Here is a 14,836-nt window from a genome sequence, read left to right on the forward strand (position 1 = left end):
TTTTTCACACAAAAAAAAAAACAACCGGAGGCGGATCAGTGATGTTCATCACTGAACAGTGCTCAACAGCTGTAGGATGCAAGCACAGATGTGGTGCAAAAATGGATAAAAAAATAGAAAAAAAAGTCCTTCCCAAAAGTGAGCTCGGACGCTAAACAGTGATATGCGTCTGATCATCAGCTCGATGGCTGTAGGACGCACGTATGGAGATGGTGCAAAAGCGGGGGGAATAGATAGGGACAAAAAAAGTCCTGGAAAACAGCGATCAATGCTCGGTGGCTGCAGGACGCACGCATGGAGGTGGTGCAAGTGGGGGGATAGACAGGGATGCACAGATTTAAAAAAAACTGCCAAAAATTGAGTGATCAAGTACTGATCAGCGATTAAACACTGATCAGTGCTCGGCAAAAGGAGAGAGGAGGTTAGGGGGTTGGGGAGAGGGGGGAGAAAGGGGAGAGGGGGGTATAGGATGGATTATGAAAGATCAGGGATCAGGAAAGGATCAGAAACTTCATTCTTCTTTCAAGAAAAACATGAACACCAGCAGCAGTGATGGCAGTGGCTTCAAAAAGTCTGTGGCACCACAAGGCCCAGCACAGTATGACAGAATAGCACTATGAGCACTCTAAAAACATCCGAAGCTAGAATGTGGAAGTGCAGGGCGGTCATACTGAGGTTAGATCGTGTCTGTGCGTTCTGATTGGTGCAATCGACGTCATCACCAGAGCTGGGCCAGAATTGAACAGCCAATCACAGTAATCGTAGTTGTGGGGGTCATCGCCACTCCCCTGGACAATCAGCAGGCACTTTAATGTGATCAAAGTGACTGTGGTTGCAGTGTCGCATTACAGATATGATGTATCCATACATCCCATGTCGGTAAGTAATTACCAACCTGGACGTAAGGATACGTCCAAGGTCGTGAAGGGGATAAAAGTGATCATTTTAATTTCGTGAGAAATGGCTCATATACAATGCCACTGCTGTATACTGGCACAATATGGTGCTAATGTCAAAGAGAAATAGGTTTTTGAGAATATGTACCCTACATAGCTCAATATCAATGTGACAAAAAAAAGGTTTAGTACATGTATGAACTGGCTTTCCTGCATTGTAAATGCTGATAATGTACCCTATGGTCCATGTGCTAGGATCTCAGAGACGTCTACCTTACTTTACCACTGCAAATTGCTTGCACACAGTCGGTGTAATGTTACATATGTGAAAAAACAAGCGTAGCATTTTCAAACAACTGCCATCTCCTACTGTAGATCTTGGCTTGAGGGCCGCATTAGTACATTGTGTGAATTGCGACATTAAGTAACAGAGTCTATGTGAGCACTTTTACAATACCAACCATATTTGGTGCGGTTTGAGATGCGGTTCTGACGCAGTTTTTTTTTTATCCATAGCTAGAAATGGATTCAGGGGGTAAGTAAAAGTCCCTTTTATAAATGTAGTTAAAAACTGCATGTATGATTCCAGTCTTTGGGTGAAATCACAGCTGCAAAATTTCTGCAGATTTTCAGTGCAATTTTCGCAATCTTTCAAGAAAACCCATTCTGGTGTAGCAGAAGACAAGCAAACTGTGGATTTTCTAATCCTCACCAAGTCAATTCTGTCACTAAAGGTAAAATCCACAACAAAATCTGCATGAAAATTCCCACCTGACACATTCAGATTTGGGAGCACGTTGTTCTACCCATACTTTGAAATCCAGACTCAAAAAAAAAAAGTCGGCAGCATGTGGCCTCAAATAATTCTAAAACATAATATATATCTCCAATTACAGTGAGAACATTTGTTTGTACGATCTCGCGCGCACAAGCTTATTGCCAACAAAAGCCCAAGATGAGCCGTATTTTACTGAATGCACAGGAGGTGGGTGCAACAAGGGTGTAAAGCCACAAGTACGGATTCGGAGAAACAACAGAATCATCACTAAAAATAAATCACTAGTACTGGGGGAATAAAGAGTAACGCAAATGTTATTGACTCGTCATTGGAATTCAATAAAGAAATGAAAAACTCCAATTAGATAATACAGTGAAAACATCTAATAAGTTGAAAAATTTGATGCTCAAGTGCTCTCTTGGCCTTGGGCACATGGATAGTAACACATATGTCACATATAATATATATTCACATGTATTCTACCTATGTGTGTTGGGAGGAAGGAAGGTGTGAACTGCCATATTGTGCAATTTGGTGGTAACTGTTCTGTTCACAGGATTCGGAAAACTGGGAGTGTTTTATCAGTGAAGGAGCATTCGTGCAACAGTTACTTGTTATTCTGCATGCATGAAATGGCACTTTGTAATATATTATTATATTTGAATGTTAGATATAGAATATAAATACAATTGTGACGACACGGTCAATAAGGAACATATCTGGACACCGCGTGCGGTCTTTAAATCATTCTTTACCCACTGATGTAGAGTCAAGCATACAAGATTTAAGATAATGAAAACACACCTAGCCAAAAGAATGACTTCAGTGTGATTGCGCTTTAATTACGGTCTCGGAGATCTTAATGAACAGCAAATGAATTCGCCTAAGACGTCCACTGCATTCATTAATTCACCTGCTTCGTCTTTAGTATGACACACAATTGAATCTATTATCAATCTGAAAAGCTCTAACAATTCTGTATGGCCAATGGTACCATTTGTTCTTATATAAATCTGTCTTTTAACCAGCCATTATTTTACACAAAATAGGTGGAATGATAAGAGACCCATATGAATGACATGGTTTTCTAAAGGCTAAACCAAACTGTTCATTTCTAACGTGAGAAAACCAGACAAGGAGAAAGCAGCAGACCAACCTTCACAATGTACGTCACTCCAGGTCCCTGAATCTTCTCATTCGAGTGCAGCCATCCTCGAGAAGGCTTATTGACAAAGGCGCTACTTTGATTCCAATCTTCGCCTGCGAGATGCATTTCTTCCGATCGTGGTTTTTTCCCCGTGCTCATCCTGCTCACGTCCTGCTGACAACACTGAGGGGTAGAGACAAGGTTACATGCGTTGTCTGAAGCCCCTGCTGCTATACTAAGAGCAGGAGAGCTACCCTGTAACTTAGAACCAGCAAGATCCTTTACTGCAGAGGAAAGGTTTTTTATACCCAACAGGCTCCCCGTGCTGGAGAGTTTCATGTGAGACACTTTGTGAATAAATGTACAAAGAGAGGTGGGTCCATCTTCCTGGTCCTTTTGTAAGTCTGTGGTCGGAACCAGGCACGGAATCGCAGCTGGGTTACCGGCGACTGTAGAGGCTTTACTGTTCGTGGACAGGTTGTACAAAAGATCATCGACCGGTGTCACAGATTCATTCTTGAAACGGTTATACTTGGTACGTTGAAGCATGCCCTTTTATCTAGTTTCGTTCATACGTTGTGGCAAATCCGATGCCAATCTAAGGTACGCCTTTGTTACCATTGCCGGAGGTTCATAGTGGCACCTGTAAAACCAAATGCAATAAACACGTCAACCGTATAGTAAAATAGTTTTTAAAAAAAGAGCATTAATTGCTGATCGATTTTTTTTTCTAGAAGAGAGAAAAATTGTTTCTATGTCCGTGCAGCTTTTGGTTCGGAAGGAAGGCAGGAGCAGACAGTTCTATATGACATTCCACTTCTGGTTGGAGCTGCCAACTCGCTCACAGCAAAAGCATGACTCACACAAATGAGGAGACCCTTTTCAACAAAAGGCTCAGTGAGCACTGCAAATCACTTCCTGTAGCACAAAAAAACATCCACCCACTTACAGCACACTAGAACCAATCAATTCTCAAATTTCCTTTCCCAACTTCGCAAAAGGATCATTTCTTCAAGTTTTACCAATTTTACTCACCCTCCAAAGTTGATGTGCACCTGTAATAGCCAGAGCAGGTCCCCTAGAATATAGTCCTGATCATACACCGCCAACCACCATAGTCAATCTACATAGATCATGTAAGTGTACCAGATAGGCAATATTTTTTATTAATATCTTCTATGAAAATGCTAACATTACCGGCTGTAAAAAATAGAAAATTTATAGCAAGCCGCCGTGAAAGCATGCTACCGCACTATATAATCTCATACGACCTCACGGGTCACCAATATAATAATAATAATCTTTATTTTTATAGAGCGCTAAACATTCCGCAGTAATAAGAAATAAACGCGATGTATAAGTGATCTCCCACTACTAGATCACCCCATCACATGCACACACTGTACGTAAGGCTGCAGCATAGACAATGTATAAGTGCTAAATAAACTTTCAGAGATATTTCATTAGTCTCATTTCTGACACGTGAAAGAAGTCAGCGCCTCTGCCCCCAGGAGTGATGAACAATGGAAATGTCCTATTTCATGTAAGAGCGAGCTTGCAGTGAAGTGCAGAATAGCCTTTCATTGAGCACACGACACGACCCGCCGCAGTGTTCTCCCAGACTTCATCTTACCCTCCTTTCTAGCAGCACAGTGAAGAATCCCATCCTAGACAGTGGCTGCAGTTATCTAACGCAATGAACGCTCTATAAGCCCCCAAACGCTTTTCTTCTCTATGTACCGTACAAAGAAAAATTGCAAAATGTGAATGAAAGCCTATTTATGTGAATGAAAGGGCTGACTGGCATATCAATAATTCTGTGAATGAAGCAGGGCCATGCAGCCTCTGCCTGGCAATCCCTTGGGTGCTAACCGTTCCATCCAATGAGAGACAGCCTGGATGACTCATTCAACAAAGGCTTGCTAAATAGTGGAAGAGTCCATTTTGATCGCAGGCAGCGTTCTTAAGACGACAACATCTAACCTAATTACGCAGCTTTTTGAGAAACAATTACATCCCCTTAGCTTGACAAAGAAACAGATGCAGAGGATGAATAAAATGTGAGCGTTGCCGGCTGCAAGCTAGAAATCCATCTCTTCGAGGACTATTTAACGAATACCTGCTTCATTCATGAACGGGCACATTCTGCCCAATGTGCCTATTGCAGCACATTACATTGACATATTGAGCCACAGAGCCTTGGATGATCCTCTACTGGGAGTCGCGCAGACTGGGGGTTTAACCTTTTGCTTTCCTTACCATTGTATGCACAAATTCCTGGTAACACAGCAACGCATCCTTTTAGACACCGATGTGTGATTCTTTCAAATAGTGCGTTTATGATTATTAATATTAATTTTCAGACAAAATGGACTACATTAACAATTATATCTAGTACACGTTATATAAAGAGGCCGAGCTTGGTAAATAGTGATGAGCGAACGTGCTTGGATTAGGAGTTATTCGAGCATGCTCGGGTGCTAGCCAAGTGACTATTCGAAAAATATGTTCGAGTCCCCGCAGATGCTTGTCTCACAGATGTTTGACATCCACAAAACATGCATGGATTACCTAACAAATAGGCAATCCATGGATTTGTTGCGGCTGTCGAACAGCTGTGGGGACTCGACCATATTTTTCAAGCACGCCGAAGTCACTTGGTTAACATACGAGTATGCTCGGATTACACCTTATCCGAGCATGGTTGTTCATCACTATTGGCAAACTACTCCTATTAATTGTCATATACTGCAGGTGTAGGCTAAGGGGTAATTTTATTTCTTAACTTTAAGAGGTTAAAGAGATAATCCCATCTCAGACATGTCTGGCACATCCACAGGAAAAGCCATAAATTTACGAAAGGTACAGGTCTCACTGCCAGGACCCATGCCTATCTTGCGAACAGGGCAAGCTTGTTCAGCTATTTGTTGGAACTACCATATAACTAAATGGAGAGGACCAGCCATACATGTCATCAATTCATTCACATATGGTTATTAAACAGGAGCCCACTTTAAAAAAAAAAATAGCTGTGGGTTACAGAAATAAAATTAACATTTATAAGGAATTTCTGGGAAATTCTATGAATATAACTTGAATGTACTGGAGACAAATATTCAATGTAATGTTAAAGGGTTGGCTCAACAATTGGTAAAATTGCAAACTAATTGTAAAAAGCAGCAACTTTGCAACTTACCTTTTAATAAAAATCTTATCTGTTCCGAAGAACAGAAGGATATTTAATTTTATAAATTACTGCTCATTGCCAAGTTCACCGTTCAAATGGGCAGTTTTGAAAGCTGTTTGCTATACAGCTTTGAAGTGCAGCTATGAAGCCGATCGGTTCACTGGATTTGGCTAGCTTCAGAGTCCCTGCACTTCTTTCATGGTACAAGGGCAAATATGCATCAGAGAGCGCACAGTTCAGAACCACAGCCCGATCACCCACTAGTCTGAACTGTCAATCTTCAGGAGTGGGAGAGAATAATAGGAAGTGTAGCCATATAGTTCCCATCACGTAGGGAAATGCTAAACAGTCATTTTGTTGGCACATTCAAACAATTCATAGAATCGAAGAGTTGGAAGGGACCTCCTGGGCCATCTGGTCCAACCCCCTGCTCAAAGCAGGATTCGATAAAATCATCCCAGACAGATGTCTGTCCAGCCTCTGTTTGAAGACTTCTAATGAAGGAGAACTCACCACCTCTCGTGGCAGCCTGTTCCACTCATTGATCAATATAACTGTCCAAAAGTGTTTTCTAATATTTAATCTGTGTCTCCTCCCATTCAGTTTCATCCCATTGCTTCTAGTCTTTCTTTGTGCAAATGAGAATAAAGATGATCCTTCTACAATGTGACAGCCCTTGAGATATTTGTAGCCAGCTATTAAGTCTCCTCTCAGTCTTCTCTTCTGCAAGCTAAACATTCCCAAATCCTGCAACCTTTCCTCATAAGACAGGGTTTGCAGACCGGTCACCATTCTGGTCGCTCTTTTCTGAACTTGCTCCAGTTTGTTGATGTCTTTTTTAAATTGTGGCTCCCAAAACTGGACACAGTATTCCAGATGAGGTCTGACCAAAGAGGAGTAGAGGGCAATAATGACTTCACGTGATCTAGACTGTATGCTTCTGTTAATACATCCTAGAATTGCATTTGCCTTTTTTGATGCTGTATCACACTGTTGACTCATATTCAGTCTGTGATCTATTAGTATACCCAAGTCTTTTTCACATGTGCTGTTGCTTAGCCCTATTCCTCCCATTCTGTATATGCTTTTTTCATTTTTATTGCCCAGATGTAGTACTTTGCATTTTTCCCTGTTAAAAACCATTCTTTTAGTTGCTGCCCACTGCTCCAGTTTATTTATATCTTTTTGAATCCTCTCTCTCTTTTCTCTAGTATTAGCTATCCCTCCTAGCTTTGTGTCATCAGCAAATATAATCAGTTTACCCTCAATTCCTTCATCTAAATCATTGATAAAGATGTTGAACAATAAATGGCCCAGGACAGAGCTCTGTGGTACCCCACTTGAGACATTCTTCCAACCGGATGTGCAGCCATTTATGACCACTCTTTGGGTCCGATCACTAAGCCAGTTATGAATCCACCTAACAGTTGCCTTGTCCTTTCCATACTTAGTCATTTTTTCAATAAGGATTGTATGAGATACTTTGTCAAATGCTTTGCTGAAGTCAAGATATACTATATCTACAGTATTTCCTTGATCCACCCAATCAGTGATTCTGTCATAGAAAGAAATTAAGTTAGTCTGACATGACTTATTAGTTACATGTTGTTTAATAATTTGTTCAAAGATCTTTCCTTGTATAGAAGTCAGACTCACCGGCCTATAGTTGCCTTGGTCCACCGTCTTCCCCTTTTTGAAGATAGGAACAACATTTGCTCTTCTCCAGTCTTCTGGGACTTCTCCTGTTCTCCAAGAATTTTCAAAGATTATGGAGAGGGGTTCAAAAATGTCTTCTGCTATCTCCTTCAGTACTCTGGGGTGTAATTCATCTGGACCTGGAGACTTGTATTCATTTAGGTTAGCTAAGTGTTTCCTCCCTATCTTTCTGTTTATAGATATCCTGGATTCTTCTATTCCCTTAATAGGACAGTGAAGAACAGTTGATGTTATATTTCCTTTCTGAGGGAAAACAGATGCAAAATAGGAATTTAAAAGTTCGGCCTTCTCAACATCCTGTCTTGCCATTTCATCATTTTCATCCTGTAAAAATCCTATAGCATCTTTGACTTTTCTTTTACTTTGGACATATCCCCAAAATCCTTTATTATTGCTTTTGACGTCTCTTGCAAGCCTCAATTCATTGTGAAATTGAATCAATTTTTGGTATATTGACAATGAAAAGTAATAATATGGCTGCACTTTCTAATATGACTGCAAAATTGACCACTGCAACAAGATATAAAAATGCCCAAATCTCTGGAAGTAAAACAAACATAATTACTAAACTGTTCCCACCTCTGATTTGCTGGTTCATTTTTACATTTTGGGTCGAAATCCCTCTTGTAATTTTAAACAGAAATTGGATGTTTGCGTAATTGTTGGACCCAGTCTTCGAGCTATAAAATCTATGTGTCATGTATCTACCTAAATAAATGTGTGTGCTACTATGTTTCCATTACAGGATGCACAATTTGCAGAAAGATCTGCTTAAACATCACAGCCAAATAGGCTAATGTTACAAAACTGAAGTGAGAAGTGTTAAGGCTGGCATCACTCTACCATGTGTGATGCGAGAAACTCAACACCTGGCGCTGCCACTGATACTCAGAACCGGAGCTATGGCTGCATAGAAATACATGCAGCTGCAGCTCCGATCCTAAGTGCCGGCGGCAGTGCTGAGTGTTGATGCTCGTGCGAGTTTCTCACATCACACACGGTAGTGTGATCCTGGCCTAATTCACAATCTCTGAATGAAAACTGGTGCATAACATTTATTTGCCATTTTAAACACTTTTTTCCATTTTGCTTGACTAGGGGTGTGTTGTCAGCAGAAAGAGGACATAGTTTGCTCAAAATGGGCATTAAATGCATCTATATGTTACAAAATCAGACTAAGCTCTTCAAATCAAATTTCAGGCAGATGAGGTTGATGTCAATCAGATATAATACTCATTTACACACACAAATTGTGGTCAGATTGGACAGAAATTGGTCAGATATCTGTAAGTGCAAGTGAACCCTTTGCTAGATGATCCTATTCGGGACGGTCCTAACCTCTGCTATAAAAGCCTTACCATATGTCAAATGAGAAAAATGTGAATATGCTGAGCAGGACCGAGGACCCAATTAATGGACAGTCGTTCATGTGAAGCTATATAAATGTAATTCCAGCTCAAAGAAAAGGGAATCAACACCCTTGTGTGCACTGAGTGCAAAAACCTGAAACAAAAACCTAAAGAGGTAAACTGGAATATAAGTTGGTGTGCATGCAACATGTAGGCGCATGTTCACACTGGCCACTAAACAGACAGAACTTAAGATTAAAAATAAAATGTGCAAATGAGCAACAGTAAGGTTTTAATACTAGAGGTTAGGACTGTCTCGAATAGGGTCACCTTGATGTGGTGGAATTTTTACATTTTTTTAATCAAAATTTTGTTAACTAAGTACTCTGTAATTTTTATGCACTATTGCTGTTATTTTGTTTACTGCAGATATTTTCTCATTTTGTTTAAGCATTTTATGCAACAAAGGTAATACTAAAAATTAAGTCTATTCTCCTATAAAGCCAATGAGTGACTTAAGAACCCCATACACATTTAAATAATGTCAGACGAGCCAACTGATATCAACGGTTAACTATTATCTATGGAGTCCTGGCCAACTAATAGTCGGGAGAGATGTCAACTGAGCATAAGTCGCCGGCCAACATGTCAGCTGGCGGGTTTCTAATAGAGAATGGAGCAACGCTTTGCTGTATGAGTGCTCCTGTGTATGGGAGAGTAGGATGAGATGCCTGTTGGCTGAACGATCAACCAAAGCTTCATCGGCTGTCAACCATCTAATGTGCATGGCCAGTTTAAGGGACTAGGTTAAATTACCGTAAATATGGCTTACTAGTAAGGTATTAGATACAGTATAAAGCAAAGATATACAGAACGAGAATGCGGAAGAGTTCATGATGACCCTCCTGTATTGTATCAGATAATAAGCACAATAATCATAATAGACTGCACATTTTTAGGTAATCTGAAGACTGTCTAAAAATTTGACCATGGAATGGAGTTGAATGAGGTTTTTAGCAACAAAAGCACTTTGGAACCAAATTTCTGCATCATATAAATCCCTAATCCTCTATATTCGTATATGCGGATGATGATGAAGCCCATGTATAAACAGATATAAGATTGAAAATGTCTACAAAAAACACATAAAGAAGGCGTTTGACAGAAATAAATGCATTAACAAAGCCATAAGATGTTTTCCTTTCTGTTATGGAGAATAGAAAAATTTTGAGAAAGAGTGAAAAGTACAAGCAGCACAAAGAGCAAATCCTTACTGGCCCTTTGTGTGAAGTGGCCCTGTTGTGGCCCAATTCAATGTGCGGCATAATGTATTCATCGGCTTATAGAACTGTCGTGAATCATTGTGTTTTCTTCCAAATGCCGAACAGGAATGAAAAGGAATTGTTGTTTTAAACCTGTAAAACGCCTCCATGTCATTAGTGACAAATTGTCATTCTTTTTCTCCTTCATACTTCCAGCACAGGAGGGGTTTCGAATGCAACAACGTTAGTATAAACGGCAACATTTCAGACTACCTGACTTTCCAAGGGAACAATTCATACAGCGGCAAGCAGGATGATATACCGTGAGAACCCTCCCTTAGCAACAAGGGTTGCCATGGCAACGCACATGGGAACAAGGATATGTTGGAATTTGTCAATGAAATCATTAGGATCTGATAGGAATAAAGAAAAACAAATAATGGTCAATTATGTATTGAAACATCGTGGGTGTATTACAAGTTTCATGACGGTATAGAAAAAGGTCTCGGCCAAATGTGTATCCAGGCAATTTAGAAAGGGAATTTTTATTCCTGAGGATTAAGAATGCGTGTTACCATGTGAGCGTTTGCTCCAGAGAAGTGCCTACGGATCATCAGGACAAACTGAACCTAAAAGCACCATTTAGGAGTATGTCCAGGAATTCTGGAGTGTAAAGATATCAGGAGCTGTTCACACTAGTTTTGGCACACGTTTACTTCTGACTGCATTTGGTGACAATTATTGCATACAAGCAATCCTTAGCCATAGTTTTAATATATAGAGTGATCTGTGTATATGCCTAAAAGGGTTGTCCGGTCTAAATCGACTGCAGACGTATGAATGCCCCCTAGCGTACGTACTGCGTGCTGCAAGGACTCGCCAGATTCTGAGCCAGGACCGGGGGTATGTATGCGTTATACATACTCCCAGCCAGAGGTCTGTCTAGTGGGCGTGGCCTCACTTCATTTGCTTGTATTGAGGGTGACCGCGCCCACTAGACGGGCTACGGCTGGCAGTATGCATAACGCACGCTTACTCGCTCAGAAACAAATAATCGCAGTGTGCGCTGGGGGATTCATAAATCTGCAATCACCCAGAGTGACTTCAGACATTAATTCACACCAGACAACCCCTTTAACTATGACCAGGCAAATCCGAGTGTTGACAACACTTCATCTGCCAATACTGCTGATGCCAAGAAGCTATAAATGACAGACAGACAATGCAACATTTAAACAACTGATGCCCCCACGCTGTACAGTCACAGCTAATGATGATCAGAGGCTACACCGAAATAAGTGACCCCCTTTTGACATGCCTCTCATAAAAGCCACATTTACATGTTCAGTATTTGGTCAGGATTTTACCTCAGTATATGTAAGCCACAACCAGGAGTGGGACAATCAGAGGAAAGGTGTAATAGAAACATGTCACCAATTCTGTATTTATCACCCACTCCTGGTTTTGGCTTACAGATACTGAGGTAAATACTGACCAAATACTGAATGTTTGAACATGGACTTAGAGTGGGTTTTCAGTGCCGTTAATTAAAAATGGGATCAAACCTGCTAACGCTGTCACAACATGCGCTGATACATGTATAGTGCATGTCAGAAACGAGTGTTTGGAGAGGGCTCATGAGGTGAACCCACCCCATAGTCAGCAGGTAGTTGCTGTTTGTTACAACCAGGACCTGTCTCTAACAATCGATGAAGCACCACTTGTGATTTTTAACCTATTAAATGCCACTGTCAAACACTTAGTGACATTTAACATGCGCCAGCATAGGAGCATGTCATTCCATGCGCCCATCTGCTTGATCATGGGTCAGTGATGGATTGCTATAACAGCAGGGGGTTTGTTGAAGACCTCCGTACTTGTCATTACCGAGCTCCCTTGAAACCCAGTCTGTGGTTCAGCTTCAAAGGAGACCGTGATGTTCACTATAAACCACAATACTGTGGTACTGCTGTATATATCACAAGCGATCAGACAATCGCAGCTTCAAGTCCCCTAAGGGGACTAACAAGTACAGTGAAAGTTTAAAAAAAAGTCTTAAAAATATGAAAAAATGTAAAAAAAAAACCCATAAAAGTTCAAATCACTCTTGGTATCCATTAAGAATAAAGATAATAAAAAATAGAAAGAACAGATATGTGGTATCGTCCGATTTAGAACAGTCTGATTTATAAAATTATAAAAATAATTAAGCCGCTCTGTAAACACCATAAAAACAAAAAAATTCAAGAACAACAAAATTAAGTTTTTTTGGTTGCTGTAATACCACAAAAAATGCTGTAGCAAATGAACAAAACGTCATATCTATTCCAAAATGATATCAATAAAAACCTTGTCACACCTCATTTGATCAAAAAATAAAAAATGTTAAGGGTCTCAGAACATGGTGACACAGATCCCCAATATGTTTTTCAAACTTTTGTTTTTTTAACCATTAAAATAATAAAAAAAAACCTGGCCATGTTTAGCAACACCGTAATCATACTGATGAGGAGAATCATATTGTGAGATAATTTTTACCACAAAATGTTCACTGTAAAAACAATTCGCAAAAAACAATGTCAGAAATTAGTTTTCTTTCACGATTTCTCGCCACCTGAAATTTTTGTTCTGTTTTCCAGTACATTTTGTGGTAAATGAACATTGTCACTCAAAAGTACCAGTTGTCCTGCAAAAAACAAGCTCTTATATGTCTATGTGGACAGAAAAATAAAAAAGTTATAGCTCTAGGAAGAAGGTGAGGAAAAAATGAAAACGGAAAAATGGAAATTGTCCACGTCATGAAGGGGTTAATGCTATGAAATAACAATCTAGTAAAGGGTTGCTTAAAGGGTAATGCAAATCCACTCTCTTCTATATCAGGAAACTCTAATAAATGGGACAGGCACATCTGTAGATGTGACATAATTGCCCCTTCTGACCTCCCACTACAGGCAGGACCAGATACAGCTTACTCCTTTTAATGAAGCAGTCCAGAAAAGCAATTTTTTAATTCCTATAATTCCTACATTATTGCCATGATTGCCTTTCACATTCAGCACTTCTTTTACACATTGCTATCAATCCTATGATACTAAGCAATGCATCACATGGGTATCTAGAAGCAATACCATCTCTGCCTGCCTTAGTAGCAGTGTTATTATCCATGCTTGTATATTCTCCTAAATAAGCTAATATATTATAAGTGTACAATCAGGAGGCTGAACTGTAATCCACATTATAATTGCTTCACAGGAGCTGTGCAGTCATCATCACTCACTTTGACAGTTGTTTTCTTTTTATTTTAGGCCTTGAGGAAGAACACCAGACTGAGTTCAAAACGCGCTGCTATATCATATGTTTTCCTGTCTCCCGCTTTGCCACCATGAAGCGTTTTAATATTTCAATAAAGTAAGAACGTTTTACGATTTCACCAGAAGCTGGAACTCCTTTGTTTTTTTTCTTGTTTTTTTGTCTGCCTGTTGCAAACTTCAGAGGTACAGTTCGAGCAATTTCATTACACAGAAAAAAAACCTTATTTAGAAAGTCACCATGTGGTCACATAATTAAAGAGAAGTATACCATGCATTTTCAAGTAGCCTTACCTTAATTGTTCCTTTCTTTGTACATTATAAAAAAAAATCACTAGATTTCTACTTTAACTGTTGAGTCCTCAGTTGCTATGGTACTACATCTCTCCTCCTCATTGTCATAACTCATTTACAGAGCTGCAACCAGGCACGTAACTACCACAGTTGCAGTGTCTCAGACACAATTTTTATTAAAAATGGACAACCCTTTTAAATCCAAGCAAGAAAAGTGTGTCCAGCGAGCGGTGAAAGAACAGTAGTAGATGTTTTTTTGCAAAAAAAACTCAATATTTATTGAATCCAAAAATGTTACATGTATAGACAAAAAATTAACCCCTCAGAGTGACATGTGGTATCACCCCCAGAGTGACATGTGGTATCACCCCCATGTATTAAAGAAAAGTGTTTGGATACCGAGGAGATGCTAGTTCTTAGATTTCCACCAGCATCAGAAATATGTAGTCTGATGTGCGTTTTTACTGCATTGGTAGTACACAAACACTTTTCTTTAATACAACGGGTGATAACACATGTCTTTCTTTCTGTGCCATAGAGAAAGTAAAAACATCATTAAGAGGACGTGATTTTTGCTGCAAAGTGCTAAACAGAGAATCATACTGGATACTAAATATAAACACCAGAGATCCAGTTGGTCTAAGGGTGGTTTCACACATCCAGATATTTCCGGTACCGGAAAACACGGTACCGGAGCTGTCCGAGTGGCACATCCGTGTGGCACGTGTGCTGCATCAGTACCACACGGACGGCCGCCGGGGAAGTAGCACTACAGCACTGTTCCCCTGCATGTGGTGCTGAATGCGGCTGTCATTCTCCCTGCTCTGCCAGCAACAGCGTGAGCAGGGAAGAATGAATGAATGAAAAAAAACGACGTGGGGTCCTTCTTATATTTTGAA

General features: G+C 40.0%; 1 protein-coding gene and 2 long non-coding RNA genes across 3 annotated transcripts in view; 2 read left to right on the forward strand and 1 right to left on the reverse strand.

Moving 5' to 3' along the window:
• The window catches only part of SHC3 (SHC adaptor protein 3), a 268,874-nt gene extending 265,151 nt beyond the window's left edge, over positions 1–3,723 (reverse strand). Inside the window, exon 1 of the mRNA XM_073575323.1 lies at positions 2,831–3,723. Within this exon, the coding sequence (XP_073431424.1) occupies positions 2,831–3,370 (540 nt within the window). The 5' untranslated portion in view covers positions 3,371–3,723. The remainder of the gene's footprint in view (positions 1–2,830) is intronic.
• On the forward strand, positions 756–1,580 carry LOC141089053 (uncharacterized). Its single transcript, XR_012232159.1, has 3 exons — positions 756–879; positions 1,417–1,431; positions 1,522–1,580. It is a non-coding gene; the product is annotated as an uncharacterized lncRNA (long non-coding RNA).
• Positions 1,570–13,771, forward strand: LOC141089055 (uncharacterized). The gene is made up of 2 exons (XR_012232161.1): positions 1,570–1,630; positions 13,641–13,771. It is a non-coding gene; the product is annotated as an uncharacterized lncRNA (long non-coding RNA).
• The last annotated feature ends 1,065 nt before the right edge of the window (positions 13,772–14,836 follow it).

This window comes from Dendrobates tinctorius, unplaced genomic scaffold, assembly GCF_039654945.1.
Source record: "Dendrobates tinctorius isolate UK_male_01 unplaced genomic scaffold, ASM3965494v1 ptg000044l, whole genome shotgun sequence".
NCBI lineage: Eukaryota > Metazoa > Chordata > Amphibia > Anura > Dendrobatidae > Dendrobates > Dendrobates tinctorius.